At 38.1% G+C, this 16101-nt stretch overlaps 1 protein-coding gene across 1 annotated transcript; it reads left to right on the top strand.

The window, feature by feature from the left end:
* Positions 1-8574: 8574 nt before the first annotated feature.
* LOC124179724 (glycerate kinase-like) lies at positions 8575-10785 on the top strand. Its single transcript, XM_046564413.1, has 3 exons — positions 8575-8844; positions 8930-10348; positions 10423-10785. The coding sequence occupies exons 1-3, from the start codon at positions 8575-8577 to the stop codon at positions 10783-10785; spliced, it is 2052 nt and encodes a 683-aa protein (XP_046420369.1).
* Positions 10786-16101: the final 5316 nt, after the last annotated feature.

The raw sequence follows: 16101 nt of genomic DNA, 5'->3' as shown, positions 1-16101 counted from the left end.
GTACATGATAATATATGACTATTTTCTTCTATGGATATTGTGAATGATTGATGTGCGTGTTACGTCGTCTACGTTCAAGGCACATTGCAATCGATGCGAAAAAAAATTGAAGAAAGCAAGACTATTATGAAAATAAAGTGGTAAATTGAAACAACCGTGTTCGCGTAGTAAGATTAAAGATAGTCTGAAAATTAATCACAACAGAATCGTTCGGTTTTGTTCGTTTTCCTGTTCACGTGTATAGCTGCAAAAAAGATTGCTTTTATCTTACATCAGCTGCATGCAACGCATAATTTAATTTCACAAATAATTCGTAAAGAACGGTACCGCGATAGCAGTGTGCCTTAACGATAGCTGTCTCAACAGGCGAGTTACGCTAGAAAAAAATAAATGAATAAATAAACTCAACTAAAATACTAAAAATAACGGTGAAATGATTTAAAATGAAACAAAAAAAAAAAAAAAGAAAAAAAGAAGATTTTAAATTAAAAAAAAAGCGTATGAAACAAATGTATGATGTGTAAGCCAAGTGCCTTGTGTTCTGGTAAAATTAGTCGTCGACTTCTATCTACGATATTGAAAAAAAGACATGATACTAATAGTAATGACGACGAAGACGACGACGGCGACGAAAACAACAACAACAACAACAACAACAACAACAACAACAACAACAACAATAATTACATTAATAATAATACTGAACGATTAAAAAGTTGATAAATTAAAAATAAAATATTAAAATCACTTTAATATATGTAAGTACTTGCCGAAATCAGTGCAAGACGTATACATGTGTGTTCTGAGTGGGGAGATCACGTAATATTCTTTGTTAATGCCTGAACCCATATATACCCATGTAAAAAGAAATTCAAGGTGAGGGTAAAAATAGAGAACGATTGGAACATCGGAGGGTCACAATGTCGAATTATTAAAGAATTCAGTCTGTAGTATTTGAAAATGCTGAAAGTCGAAGTATGAAGAAGTAAAACGTTAGAAAGGTCAGAACATGGAGCGGCAAACTGTAGAATCGTGAGAATATCTCTCGATAATACAGAATCGTATAAAGATTCTCGATTCTGCTGTTCCATGTTCTGACCTTTCTATATTTTGTCTTTCTGTATTTTCGATTTTCTGTGCGTGAACTTTCCACATTTTTCAATTTTACGAATTAGATTTTCGCGTCCATGAAAATCCCGTACTCTGTTCCTTTTATCAACCGGGAATTCTGTTGTCTGTTTTCACCCCTACCCAAAATTGAATCCGGTGAATCCTAAATTTCGTGCAAATCGTTTGTCGCAAACACACGTCTAAATACGTAAGATTTTGCTTCCAACACGTTTTCGGACGCGACACGTCAAAATCCACGTGACCGCATAACGAGTGAAAACCTGGCACCGGGGGTAGAAAAATCGTTGCACCTACATCCATCCCCGCCCTCGTAAAATTGATCGTGGGTATTTCTATTATTTGCCCAACTATGCGTTGCGATCGGATAAATTTACCACATTACATATTCACGGTTGATAAAGGTACACCTACTTATATGTAAGCTATAGAACACGTAAGATGTTGGATAAGTTCTGAATCATCGACACTTGAATTACTGTAATATATTACATAAATGTATCGCGTACCAACTCGGTAGAGTGACAAGTGAGTGCTAGCGTGCTAGTTTAGTACCGTCTAGAAGAATGAATGCTTGCTATTTTCATTATTTTCTTTCCTACTTCCCTTCCCTTCACTTTCTTCCTATCACTTCCCTTCATTTCTCTAAGGAAAACACGAGGAAAAACATTTAGCATAGGTACCCCTGAACAAAGGGGTCTTTTTCATTCAATGCAGGAATTGTTTCCGCGTTGTGATAAAATATATTTAATGTCTTTTCTAATCTTTATTCTATGTTTGAAAAAGAATAAGTAAATAAAAAAATAAAAATAATAATAAAAAATTGATAATATAAAAATTGAAGAAAATAAATGAATGAAAATTATACTATTACCACACATATATATATATATATATATACCTTAGCTATCTTTACAAGGAATTGATGTACATAATTACGATTCTATAGTCACTAAGAATGCTGAGAGCTTTTCCGAGATGACAGACCCTGGAATACACCCGTGCGTGTATTTTTGTTACCGTTACTTTATTTTAAACTTGCATTAAATTACAGAATGAATTCATAATCGTTATCGTTAATTTTATTATTATCATTATTCTCGGTTTTATTGACGTTGTTGTTGTTGTTGCTGTTGTTGTTGTTGTTGTTGTTGTTGTTGCTGTTGTTGTTATCCTTAGTATAATTTTCACCAGTGTCCCTACTGCTACCGATTGCTATCATTACTGGCAATGTACTTAAAATCTTAAGCACCACGATATCCTTCAATTCTCGCGAATCTAGGTACGTAGGTACTTACGTGGCAATTGAAATTTAACTGGGGAACCGAAAATATTAATTCTGTACCGTAATTTTTATGATTTGAAAAATCTTTGCACGTCGGTTTTCTTTCTTTTTTTTATTTTTATTTATTTTTATCCCTAAAAATTGGATCGCCTGATTCGTGCCAATAAAGATTTTGAAAGCATCAAAACTGTAACATAATTACATGTATGTATGTAGATAAAATCGAGGAAATAAAGACAAAGAAAAATAATAAGACGAAACTGTTATACCTGAGAAAAACTGCGTGTAATGAATTACGTGCAGTTGCGCATAAGAATATGGATGAAAAAGGCCCCTACATTGACAATCCTGTAGTTAGGAATTAGATGAATATAATATCTATCTATCAGTGTGTCAGTTGTATGAATGCATACTGCGAAAGTATTAAGTCGTAAGCTACTTATACCTACGGAATAATTACACCCGGTATATCCGCGTATTAAATAATATTGTAGTTCCTCGTATAAGATATTTTCTTGTCATTCTAATATAATATAATATAATATAATATAATATCATATACATACATATATATATATATATATATATATGTATGTATAATTGAACATGTTATTGTTAATTGTGCGTAGTGCAAAATATAAACAATCATTATAAGCGGACATAATCAAATTTGTGTATTTGTATGAAATGGATAACTATAAATATATATGCAAATACTATGTGACTACTAAATCTTTGTTTATATCTTTCTCTACTCGAATGCTGATGTATAATTATATATATATATACATATGTGTGTGTGTGTCGCGTGTGTGGGTGGGGGGATATATCTGGCACATGCATGTATGTATGCATATATGCATATACGGATGTATACCTACCATTTACTGTAATATACACTGTAAAAAAAAGTAATATCCTTCCTACTTGACGTGAATTTCTATAGCTATATTTTACTCCGTATATTTATAAACCGTAATCAACCGGAAATATGAACGAGAGAGAAAAATTCTTATAACGGCCGCGCTGATATGTCGTATATTGCAAAGGTGAAAATACGCGAATAAGAAATGCTGACAACTTGTATTGGCGCGCAAAGTTGATTAATATGAGAAAAAAATTGCAGAATAATCAATCCGCGTACAACAAATCTAGTTTCACCGTATCCTAAGTATGATTTTAGGAATACGTATTATTACATTCATTGTTGTATTATATACATATGTATTTTGTATATATACGTACATATATACGTATATATAAAATACATAAAACTTAATAATTACAGTTTAAAGAATTGAGCACAATCACTGTGAGTGAAAAGAAATTGAATGAAGCTAGAAACCGAATGAGATAAATGGAAAATGATTTTCACGAATCCTCGGTGAACGTGTAACGTCGTATTATAGACTTGAAAATACTCGTTACTTAAAACTTATTAATCATTGATCATGTTCAGGTTGGAAAAGCAATTGATCATTTCCTTATACGAGCGTATAAACGAAGACTAAAAAATTTCGACGTTTCGTCGTCGATAATAATTATATTATATACATACCTGGAGTGTGTTGTACCTATATTCGGGTATTCTTGATAAATATTATACCTATATTACACGTAACTCTCGTTAGCAGAGATCGTATTATAAATCTCTATTCAAATGATTATAATGCACAAGACCGTTCAACAATAAGTATAGTGCCAATAAATTGAGACTAATCAAATCCTTCAATCAAACCGTTTGCGATCCTACATTATGTATACCTATACACACACACACACACACACACACACACACAGATATATATATATACATATATATATATATATGTATACATAAATAATATATTATTATACAACGGCGTTGCAACCCGGATGGGCGAGAGTCTGCGCGTAAAGATCCGCGTACTTGAAAGATTTTACACAACAGAAACGCAGGACTTTGGCCGATTGTTTGATATTTCATCCATCCCCGCATCCGTAAGATAATGAATGTATTTGGGTCGGGGCTTCGACACTGAGACGAGTCCCCGTATCTACCCCCAGGTTGGGAAAGGCTGCTCTATGTTATCGCGATTACATAATGTTACTTGAACGATGTACGACGGTATAAATTGACGACTCGCTGCCGAACCGCGGCGAACGTGTAGCATGCAATAATACATGTATAAATAACACGATTAACTTACTAAATTGTGTGTCATATAACTACATACGAGTACATCATACCCTTTGCTGTAGTAACGATTTCGGGTTCGCTTCGTGGTTAACAAATTATAGGTACCTATGGTAATGTTAGAAGTCAATAATCTATGTTATAGCAGAGGAAAACACACTCTATTCATTGTACTATACATACGAAAATAAATACACTGGCCGAAGCTTGAATCAAAATGGTGGTATAGAGATGAAGATTTGACGAAAGAAATTAATGAAAATTAATATTAATAGTATTAATAACATCATCAACAACAACAACAACATTAACAATAACAATAACGATAATAATAATATAATAATAATAATAATAATCATAACAATAATAACAATAATGGTAATTGTAATAGTAATAATAGTAATAATGATGATGATGATGATGATGATATTACCAACAACAACAACAACAACAACAACAACAACAGTATTTATAATAATACCTATAGCGTAGTGGCAAAAGAAAAAGAACGCGAGTCTCGTGTGTATAATGTAAGGAATTAAACAGTATTAAGTAATATACCGGTGTATATTGACATGCGTAAGTGGTATGTAAAAGAGCACGTACGCGAATGCACGGGAGATAAATTAGGAGAATCCCATTTTAATAAACAATAAATTCTCAGAGTAATATTATACACTCACATAATATACGTACATACATACATATTGTAACCAAGGGCTGGACATTATTTTCTGATAATACATACCCGTATGGTTTCTCATACGTATGTAACTCCGTACTTTCTATTAAAAGTGAATATTCGGTGTAGGAGATACGTTGCGTTGGAATACTTTTCTCGCCCGAGTGAGGAAAAATAACTCAAAAGTATAATATTAAAGTTGTCAACATTCGTCGGTAACGTTCCTTAAGGTTTACGAATTGAAATTATTCATGCGATACACGGTAGGAAATCGATGTTAATTAACTGTTCAATGTTGAGTGAAAGGGGCGAATGCAATGAAATTCAAAGTTTCAATTACTTTTAAATTATAATATTAATAATAATAATAATAATGATAATAATAATAACAACAACAATAATAACATTAATAATAGTATTAACAGTAATTGCATAAAAAATAAAAACAATCTTATTTCTGTCCAGCCTTGCAGTGCGAAGTTGTTGAAAACCATTCTCTGAGTATACTGTCACTTTTACAATCTACTCTCTCGATGCCTGTAAAGTATTCGATAGTGTTATAATACACGCGGAATCACGTGGAATCTTTAACGGAGATGATGGTTTTTTCGAGTAAAGAATGAAAAACAAAAAATATAAAGTAACGAATCAATAAACGTCTGACATATCAAACACATGATGCTTCTGACAGGAAACTACAGCAATACTCTTTCCGCTCAATATGGATAATAAAAGTATAGAATTAACGTAAAACGAAAGAAATAAAAACAAAAAAAGAACCTTTTCGCAAGTGAAGAAGGGCCCTAGATATTGTAGAAGCTATAGAGTAGAGTTAAAACACGCGGAACTTGAAAACGCAAGTCCGGAGCTGTTTTGAGTACTTGGTATACGGATTGCGAAATTATTGCCAATGTGAATTCCTGATCCTGTTAAGCATCAGTTCGTACGAATGTCGGTCCTTCCCGTTTTCTTTCCACCTCACTCTCTGTACTAAGTACTTAAAAATACTCCTTATACTTTATAGAAAATAACCCTCACGCAATATTCGTTCGGATTTTCTATCGTTAAGTGTAATGGACTACTACTTATCGTATTATTAAATGTATAATCTGTATGCCTTTACCGTGTAGCACTTCATTGACTCTGAAGAGTATATCTTTGAGCTAGGCTAGATGTGAAAGATACACGCATAATATATGCGCCATCGTTGCAATTAGGTAACAACATCCGATAAATGAAATCCGGATGGAAACGAAGCGATCGAGTTTGCTTCCGACAACGGAGATGAAAGACTTTGATTGTCGATACGAGTAATACCTTGTTATACCTGTACGATTGCAGGGCGTAAAAAAAAAAAAAAACGACAAAAACAAAAGAAAGATAATAAGGTCATTGCGTATGCAATGACTCTGTTACCCTGTAATATGATTGCCATAATTATGTTTTGTATACGGACTATATAACGTTATTCTTTCATTACTAACATTATAGAAATATGAAGCATTACTATAAAACACACACGCACACACACAAACACACGCACACACCCCAGAGTTCGTGGATGGATTATTCACGAGCCTTGTGTCGAACTCATCTCGTAAGTAGTGTGGAACGAACAATGTTAGTTTATAAAAAATTTGCCTCCTATATAATATGACGTGCGAGGAGAATGACATCCTGTAACTATAATACGTAGGGAATACTGCGAGGACCTATGTTGCAGTGGAGAATGATTGTGAGTCATTTAAATAATTGTTACACGGATTTTCTATATATTATGGTATAACTAATGATTAATATATTATATGTATATTGAGATGATATTATTACAGACCTATTGACTAATGTAAGCCTAGTATTTTAGATAAAATGGAATTTCAAGAGTTTGCTGATATGAAATTGGATTCGTTCAATTTTTTTATCAAAGTATCGAATATTGTATGAAGAGCGGGCTAACCGATGCTTGTTTGGAGTGGCACTCTTGATTATCATGGTGCTACCATGGGGGGGGGGGGGGGGGGGAGGGAGGGCATGATGAATATGAGAAAGTGTCATTTCAAGTAATTCACGTAAACCACTAGAAAATTTTGAGTGAAAAAAACAATGCGAAATTTGCAAAAAAAAGGTAAAAAAAAAAAAAAGAAAACAAAACAAAACAAAAAAAATGTATTTTCTCACTCTCGCCGCAAGGTGAACGTTCACGCTACATCTTACTTGCTACGAAACTTGGATATAATATTATTACATAAGATTACTGTATAATTGTAACGAAAATTGTTTTTCCAAACGATGTGGTATTTTTATTGTAGATATTATTATATACATACGTATATAAGTATATACACATATATGTGTGTGTGTGTATGTATGTATGTATGTATATATATATATATATATACATAACAAATAAAGTCATGATTCATTGTATATTCAAATTGCCCTTCGTGTCATGATCTTTTCCAGAATTACCTTAATTGTACAACTTCTGTAATCTATTTGATGATAACACGGAACTTGTCGTATTTTTTTGAAAGATGTTTTTGCCAAAGGTAGGCAAAGTAAATTTAAAAACACACTTAATAATTGATGACAGTAAAATCGCTGACGAGAAATATGATGATTCACTTTTCACCATCAAATTTGTGCCTTCAGATTCTTATCGCGTACTGACGTGGAAAAAGATATGATCCACAGCATTTCATGTGCCAAGAAAAATACAAGACAGTAAACGCTACAAATCTGTTGTAAAAATGAGCCAACTTGTTTCCTATAAACGTTTAGGCCTGCAGGTTTAGAATTTAAAAGCTATTTATTTTACGAATACTTCACCTGACAACATGTCGAAATTACTGCCGGATTATAAATTTGACACAACCGATCGCCTGTGTGTAGTTTTCAGCAATTGGCGATCCTCACAGGTACAACGCGTGGGCTCGCTTATCGTTGGCGGTGTCCTTTAATTTGCTCGGACTTTGGGTGCCTGCTTGTAGGCAACCCGTTTCACAACACTACGGCATGCAATATTCCGTCTCTTGCCTAACTGTAGGCAATTCGGTAGGCGCAGCATCTGCAGGTTTGAAATTAAACGGGTTTAACAGTAATGAAACCCGAGTGGAAAAGATTGAGCATCGAGAAAACGATACTGACGATACTTTACAAACTCATCCCCATTCCGATAACTGTCAAATTGTAACCTAGTAATTTTGAACATCTTGAAATAAACACAAGTATAAAAATGTACGTGCATTTTTCAAATTTCTCATAACCGGATCTTCGAATGAGTAAAACGGAACCTGTACCAACATGTTACCCAAAAAGTTACAGTCGAAACGTAAGAAACCAAAAAAAAAGAGAGCCCAATTGGATCCAGCGGAAGCGTTGGCAAGAAATCACAAGAGGCAAGAGAGCTTGAAGAAGCGAACAACGAAGGTGGAAGAAATTAACGAAATATTAACTAAACGTAAAGCGGAACGAACTGAGAAAAAGAACGCGTCGAGGGATGCGGAAATAAAATTGTACGAAAATGAAGTCAAGAATCGGAGCAAAACTATTCAGGAAAAGAGAATGATACAGGCAGGTGATACCTGACTAAAAGTGATTCCGTCGTCGTATTTCGTTTCAAATCCTAACGTCGGAGTAAGATAAAAATTAATTTTAGATCCGCGAGGACATGAAGTCCATCCTCGTTGCGGGCCTGGATAAAGTAAACGCGCTAAAGGTGGTCGGCGATAAGGTGAAACTGGAGGGCTCGACGATGACGATAAACGGCTCGAAGTACAAGCTGAAGAGCAACGTGCACATGGTGGGCTGGGGTCGGGAGACGTTGATGCTGGGCGCGTCGTTGGAAAAGCTGATCGGCAAACACCTCAGGAAAGGTTTCCTGGTAGTGCCGAGAGGGTCGGTATCCGGTATGTGGGACAATCCGCTCTGGTTCCCAGCTCTGAACAGCAGGATCACCTTCCTCGAAGGTGGCTCGATGGATATGCCGAACGAGAAGTCGGTCGAGGCGACACGCGGGATCGCCGACTACTGCAAAAAGCTAAGAAAGACCGACATACTCGTCGTCGTTCTCTCAGGTGGAACCGAAGCCCTCCTCAACTGTCCCAAGGGGGCGATTAGACTCAAGGAAGTCGAGGAGGTCCTTTCGATCCTGAAAACCGCCAAGGCGACTCCCATGGAGATTGACGCTGTTCGGCGCAAGCTGTCCGCCGTTTTCGGTGGCGAACTCGCCCGGCTGGCCTATCCAGCTAAAGTCGTCACCCTGGTAATGTCGGACGTTCCGGGGAATCTGCCTCACCTCGTTGCGGGATCGCCGACCGTTAACGATCCCGGCAAAGACGCGGCCCTGGCGGTAGTCAGGAAGTACAAGCTGGAGGAAAGCCTGCCGCCCGCCGTCAGGGAGGTCTTGCACGAAAGGCCCCCGGTTAAGGACCCCCTCGTCGACGAGAATTACAAGTTCAAATTCGTCGATTATCACGTTCTGGCTGACACCGGGGACGCGATTCGGGGGATGACGGACGCCGCGTTCAGGCTCGGCTTGGTCCCCGTCAGTCTCAGTTCCACGGTCGTTGGGCCCGTCCGCGAAGTGAGCCGGGCCTACGCCCAGGTCACGGCCTTGATGATCCTCGCTGCCGAGGGAAAAATCAGTAAACTTGAGATGTACGACGCTATGAAGTTCGACCGGGTCCTGCCGCTGAGCGAGGAAAAGATCAGGGAAATATTTCCTAGCAAGGAGAGGTGGGGACTTGGGCTGTGCCTCCTAAGTGGCGGGGCTCCGAACGCTGATTTGAGTGAGGAGAGCAGGACTGGGCCCAACCAGGATCTGGCGTTGTACTTTTCCCTTGACTGGTACCTCAAAGTCAAGGAAAATCCGATCCTGAACGACTACGTCGTCTGGTTCCTGGGCGGAAGTACCGACGGAATCGACGGAAACACCAAAGCGGCTGGCGCCTACGGATACGGCAGTCTTGGACCGGCGGTATTCAAACGCTACAAGGAGCTGACCCTGGAAGAATCGGCCTTGGATATAAAAGTACGTGGAATGCTTCGGGCGGATCCAGAGAGCCAGGAAACGCGGGTAAACATAAACGCGTCAATTAATTTTTCAAATAAAAAACGATGATTCTTCGACGACGGGCACGAATGTTTCAGAATGCTGTCAGGAGGTACGAGAGCCTCCGCGATGAGCTTTCCAGGGTTTCCGCAATTCTTCCAGACAGAGTTCTGAGGGAACGGAATGCGAACTTCATGTTCACGAACATCAACGACGGTGACGAGCTCCTGAATCTCGGTTATACGTACACGAACGTTTGTGATCTCCACATAATACGTATCGCTCGGTACCAATGCAGCTGCGACGGACAGTGTCTAGCACCCAGAGAGGAGCTACCTTCCCCGAAAGAACTTTGCCGGGATGAAAAGTGCGCCGCGAACCGAACGCTACCGAAAATTGTAGTGCCGCCAAGAAATCAGTGCTGCGCGAGATCGACTGGGCCAAAGTTAAAAATTTACTAACGACTTACGATGGTGTCATGTACTGCTCATGTTGTCGATCAATGCTGAATTTAAAATAAACCAAAAAAAAAGGAAATCAACCAACCGCTCTGTGTTCAGCGATTCAACGTCGGACGAGTCGTTCGACTTGTGCTTTTCAACAGGGAGCGACACAGTTCGAAGGTACGGATCTAGATACTTCTGAATAATAATTATACTTTTGCTGCTATTTTCCCTCTTTTCGGCTGAAAACTTTCAAATCACTGATCTTCCGGCGCCCATAGACATAAGAAATGGTTCCAGCGAACATCGCAGTTTCAATGCACGATCAAACATATTGGTCCCAAAATGAACCTCATATTTACATAAGTGCGACGTATAAAATATTATTAAAGAATGAAACAATCTTTGAAAATGCAATCATTTCTTTGAACACAAGTTCCAACGTAAAGGGTGTAGTTTCGATCGGCGCCCTCCTCCTCTCGTTCTCGGTGTTGAAATCTGACAAAGATGAGCTGGAACATTCCACAAAGGTTAAAAGCCCTCTTTGTTCAAGCACACGAAGAAACTCCTTCATTTTTTGGCTGTGACTATTGATTCGCTGCTCGCAAGAAGTTTAGATTCATCGCAATTACTTTGACTTGCAGCATCACGTCGAAGCCGGTTCTGGATAAATCCATTCCGTCGCGTTCCGAAACCTAACGAACTTCAGCAAAGGGAAAAAGTTTTTTTGACGTGCCTTGTGCCAAATTTAGTTCTGTATCTTCCAAATTTAATTAGGTGCTCCCTTAGACGTAGACAATTTACGAAACACAGTCACAGATCTCATCCCACGTGACAAAATATGGCTCAACCCAATTGGAATTGTATGTGATTTGAAAGTCAGAAATAAATAACTCGACGCGGTGATCATAATGGATGAGATAAATTCATCGTCAAGCGGCACCCTCTGCCTCCTACCCAGTGTTACGTTCTAAGAGGAAGTTGCGAGTTGATTCTGATACGCTACCGTACCTTTGACTAACTTATTTCGATGTATACGAATCTCGGAAATATCACTCACTCCTAATAATTAATATAACTATTCTGCTCAATCAAACGTAGATAATATACGCAAGTTAACATTTATCCATAAAAATAAATACTTTAGTGTTTATAATTTTATGCGAAGAAAATCTGCCGTCTCGGATATCCAGTATTTTGTCTCTTTCATTCTTTAACATTTTTTGGTCCTTCCAGTCGGATCCTTTGGTGGTTAGAGTTTTTTCATAAAACAAGCAACACTTCTGTACCTTGTGGTTATCGGTGAAGTAAACTGGCTCAACCTAAAGGCAATGATGAACACCCTGGACCAGGACCAGCAGCTTATAATTCTTTCAGGTATGGAGTTCTTTATAGAAGTAGGGACGGAAGGAGGTCGTTCATTTCTTCTATCACGGTTACGTGATATTTTTATTAACGTTATACCTTCGCACTTTTGAAACATATTAACCTCGTTTATACAAAAAGTGAACCAAAAGTAGCTTCAAGTCCAACATTTCACTTACTCATGATGGAGACACGATTGATTTCTGTTACCAGTTTTAATCTATGTACCTGTACCTGGAAGTTAACAATGTTAATCGGATTATTTTTTAATAATACTTTTTATGCGGTAAATATAATAAGTTATATAATTATTGTTTTGGTGTTACAGTTTAACAATCAATTGTATACATACACATTAGATTACAACAATTTAGCATAAAATGCTCCAGCAGTAGATGAATGGTAATAAAAGTGATACACTTGCGGTGTAAAATTAAGAGTATAGCAGCTACAATAAATTGAAAAAAATTATGAAAACTAGCTCAATTTCATTATGTAGATACATAATTACGAATACATTACAAATGCACGGGTTGATGCGTGTTCGCAAGCACATGGATAAAGCCTTTGCGTCCCTCATTCTTGGGTAGAGAGGATTTTAATTTGCCACGAGCTCACTCTGAAAGATTTTTGCACACTATTCACAGTAAATCAGAGGAGCAGTATTCAACGTTTTGTATCTTGTTTGATGGTCACCAAAAGTTAAGGCCATGCTATCCTACAGAAGGAAAACTTTTCTGGGGAAAAGAAGTCAGACTATTACAATCTCGATACGTGATTCCGTATCAACTATGAAAGGGCCGATAATTTCCTGAAGGTTAATAAGTTTTACGGATTATTTTAATTGTGTTATATTGATATTTTATTCATTTTGATCCAGCTTACACGAAATTGTGACATTATAATATCCATGAATGGGAAATCGTATTACTACAAGAGTGCGTTGCGGCTGTGCGAGGACAAAAACTTGAGCTACGTTTGGAAACTACAAGAATCACTACCTGGATAGGAATTCTTCAAATTATGGTTCAGAAAATGCATAAGAAACACCTATCTCTTCATACTATACTGAGATGTTTTGTGTTATACTTTATAATATTTTTTGACATCTTTTGGGCGGTCGCTTTAATTTCATTCTTCAACTTATTTGATTACTGCACACTGACACATGAACAGTTGTATTAGATGTATGGCAGATTGATAAAAAATAAAACTTGGTAGTTAGGTGATTGTGATTTTTCTTCATGCCCTTATTGCAGTCCCCTCACCAAATTCCACGTATTTTGGTAAGAACTTTTGTTCCGTTGTTCCGATCGGTGTGCGTGGTTTTCTTTTTTTTTGTGACATAGTGCCGTACAGAAATGTCGAGAAATTTGGAAAGAAAATATTTCGTTTCTTGGTTGTATCTCGCGATCCGCTGCTCGTGACGCATTGAGACTATGCCGGATCGGATCCTCTCGCAAAATAACATCAGCATGGTGCAACAAACAATTTATTCGGGCACTTTCAGAATGGCAAATATTTTCGGGAATATTGCGAAGGGCGACTGGCTTGCTTTTTACCAAACTTTAGACCGGAAATTTTTAGTCTTAGATTCGATTTGTATGACGCTTTCTGGACTAATCGAAGCCCCAGGAACTCAGAAAACGAAGCGAAATTAGCCTGGGATACAGCAAAGAAGTGACGATGGAAAAAGCACCAGCTGAAAAATGTCGAAAACTCAGGTTCTCGTTTTTCGGCTCCAACTCTTCATACGTTGCTCGCAGCGTATCGGGACTGCGCCCAATCGATTTCTCTCGCAAAATTACGTCGAAATAGTGCCTGAAAGAATTGATTCCAGCACTTTTGAAAATCGCGAAAATTTTCGCCAAAAATACAAAGGAGTTAACCTTCCTTTTTTTTTGACCAAAAAATTTTTCGTCTCAGAATTGATTCGGATGACTCTTTTCCGACCAATCGGACCCCAAGGAACTCAGAAAACGCAGCAAAAGGAGCGTGGGATCAACGGGAGAGAAGATACGAGGAAGAAAGCACCTGCTGAAAAATGTCGAAAATTCAGGTTTTCGTTTTTTGGCTGTAACTTTCGATGCGTTGATCGCAGCGTATTGGGACTGCGCCCAATCGATTTCTCTCGCAAAATTACGTCGGAATAGTGCCTGAAAGAATTGATTCCAGCACTTTTGAAAATCGCGAAAATTTTCGCCAAAAATACAAAGGGGTTAACCTTCCTTTTTTTTTGACCAAAAAATTTTTCGTCTCAGAATTGATTCGGATGACTCTTTTCCGACCAATCGGACCCCAAGGAACTCAGAAAACGCAGCAAAAGGAGCGTGGGATCAACGGGAGAGAAGATACGAGGAAAAAAGCACCTGCTGAAAAATGTCGAGAATTCAGGTTTTCGTTTTTTGGCTGTAACTTTCGATGCGTTGATCGCAGCGTATCGGGACTGCGCCCAATCGATTTCTCTCGCAAAATTACGTCGGAATAGTGCCTGAAAGAATTGATTCCAGCACTTTTGAAAATCGCGAAAATTTTCGCCAAAAATACAAAGGGGTTAACCTTCCTTTTTTTTTGACCAAAGAATTTTTCGTCTCAGAATTGATTCGGATGACTCTTTTCCGACCAATCGGACCCCAAGGAACTCAGAAAACGCAGCAAAAGGAGCGTGGGATCAACGGGAGAGAAGATACGAGGAAGAAAGCACCTGCTGAAACATGTCGAAAATTCAGGTTTTCGTTTTTTGGCTGTAACTTTCGATGCGTTGATCGCAGCGTATTGGGACTGCGCCCTATCGATTTCTCTCGCAAAATGACGTCGGGATAGTGCCTGAAAGAATTGATTCCAGCACTTTTGAAAATCGCGAAAATTTTCGCCAAAAATACAAAGGGGTTAACCTTCCTTTTTTTTTGACCAAAAAATTTTTCGTCTCAGAATTGATTCGGATGACTCTTTTCCGACCAATCGGACCCCAAGGAACTCAGAAAACGCAGCAAAAGGAGCGTGGGATCAACGGGAGAGAAGATACGAGGAAAAAAGCACCTGCTGAAAAATGTCGAGAATTCAGGTTTTCGTTTTTTGGCTGTAACTTTCGATGCGTTGATCGCAGCGTATCGGGACTGCGCCCAATCGATTTCTCTCGCATAATTACGTCGGAATAGTGCCTGAAAGAATTGATTCCAGCACTTTTGAAAATCGCGAAAATTTTCGCCAAAAATACAAAGGGGTTAACCTTCCTTTTTTTTTTGACCAGAAAATTTTTCGTCTCAGAATTGATTCGGATGACTCTTTTCCGACCAATCGGACCCCAAGGAACTCAGAAAACGCAGCAAAAGGAGCGTGAGATCAACGGGAGAGAAGATACGAGATAAAAAGGACCTGTTGAAAAATGTCGAGATTTCGGGTTTTCGTTTTTTGGCTGTAACTTTCGATGCGTTGATCGCAGCGTATCGGGACTGCGCCCAATCGATTTCTCTCGCAAAATTACGTCGGAATAGTGCCTGAAAGAATTGATTCCGGCACTTTTGAAAATCGCGAAAATTTTCGCCGAAAATACAAAGGGGTTAACCTTCCTTTTTTTTTGACAAAAAATTTTTCGTCTCAGAATTGATTCGGATGACTCTTTTCCGACCAATCGGACCCCAAGGAACTCAGAAAACGCAGCAAAAGGAGCGTGGGATCAACGGGAGAGAAGATACGAGATAAAAAGGACCTGTTGAAAAATGTCGAGAATTCAGGTTTTCGTTTTTTGGCTGTAACTTTCGATGCGTTGATCGCAGCGTATCGGGACTGCGCCCAATCGATTTCTCTCGCAAAATTACGTCGGAATAGTGCCTGAAAGAATTGATTCCAGCACTTTTGAAAATCGCGAAAATTTTCGCCGAAAATACAAAGGGGTTAACCTTCCTTTTTTTTTGACCAAAAAATTTTTCGTCTCAGAATTGATTCGGATGACTCTTTTCCGACCAATCG

Source organism: Neodiprion fabricii, chromosome 4 (genome assembly GCF_021155785.1).
Source record: "Neodiprion fabricii isolate iyNeoFabr1 chromosome 4, iyNeoFabr1.1, whole genome shotgun sequence".
NCBI classification, from domain to species: Eukaryota; Metazoa; Arthropoda; class Insecta; order Hymenoptera; family Diprionidae; genus Neodiprion; species Neodiprion fabricii.
The sequence above is the reverse complement of the archived record's forward strand: the minus strand, read 5'-3'. Positions and strand labels throughout refer to the sequence as shown.

Bases quoted from the DNA above. Each gene is read 5' to 3' on its own strand.
- LOC124179724 (XM_046564413.1), top strand. From the start codon at position 8,575: ATGTTACCCAAAAAGTTACAGTCGAAACGTAAGAAACCAAAAAAAAAG. The intron at 8,845-8,929 runs GCAGGTGATACC...AATTAATTTTAG, and splicing joins AGGAAAAGAGAATGATACAG to ATCCGCGAGGACATGAAGTC. The intron at 10,349-10,422 runs GTAAACATAAAC...CGAATGTTTCAG, and splicing joins CAGAGAGCCAGGAAACGCGG to AATGCTGTCAGGAGGTACGA.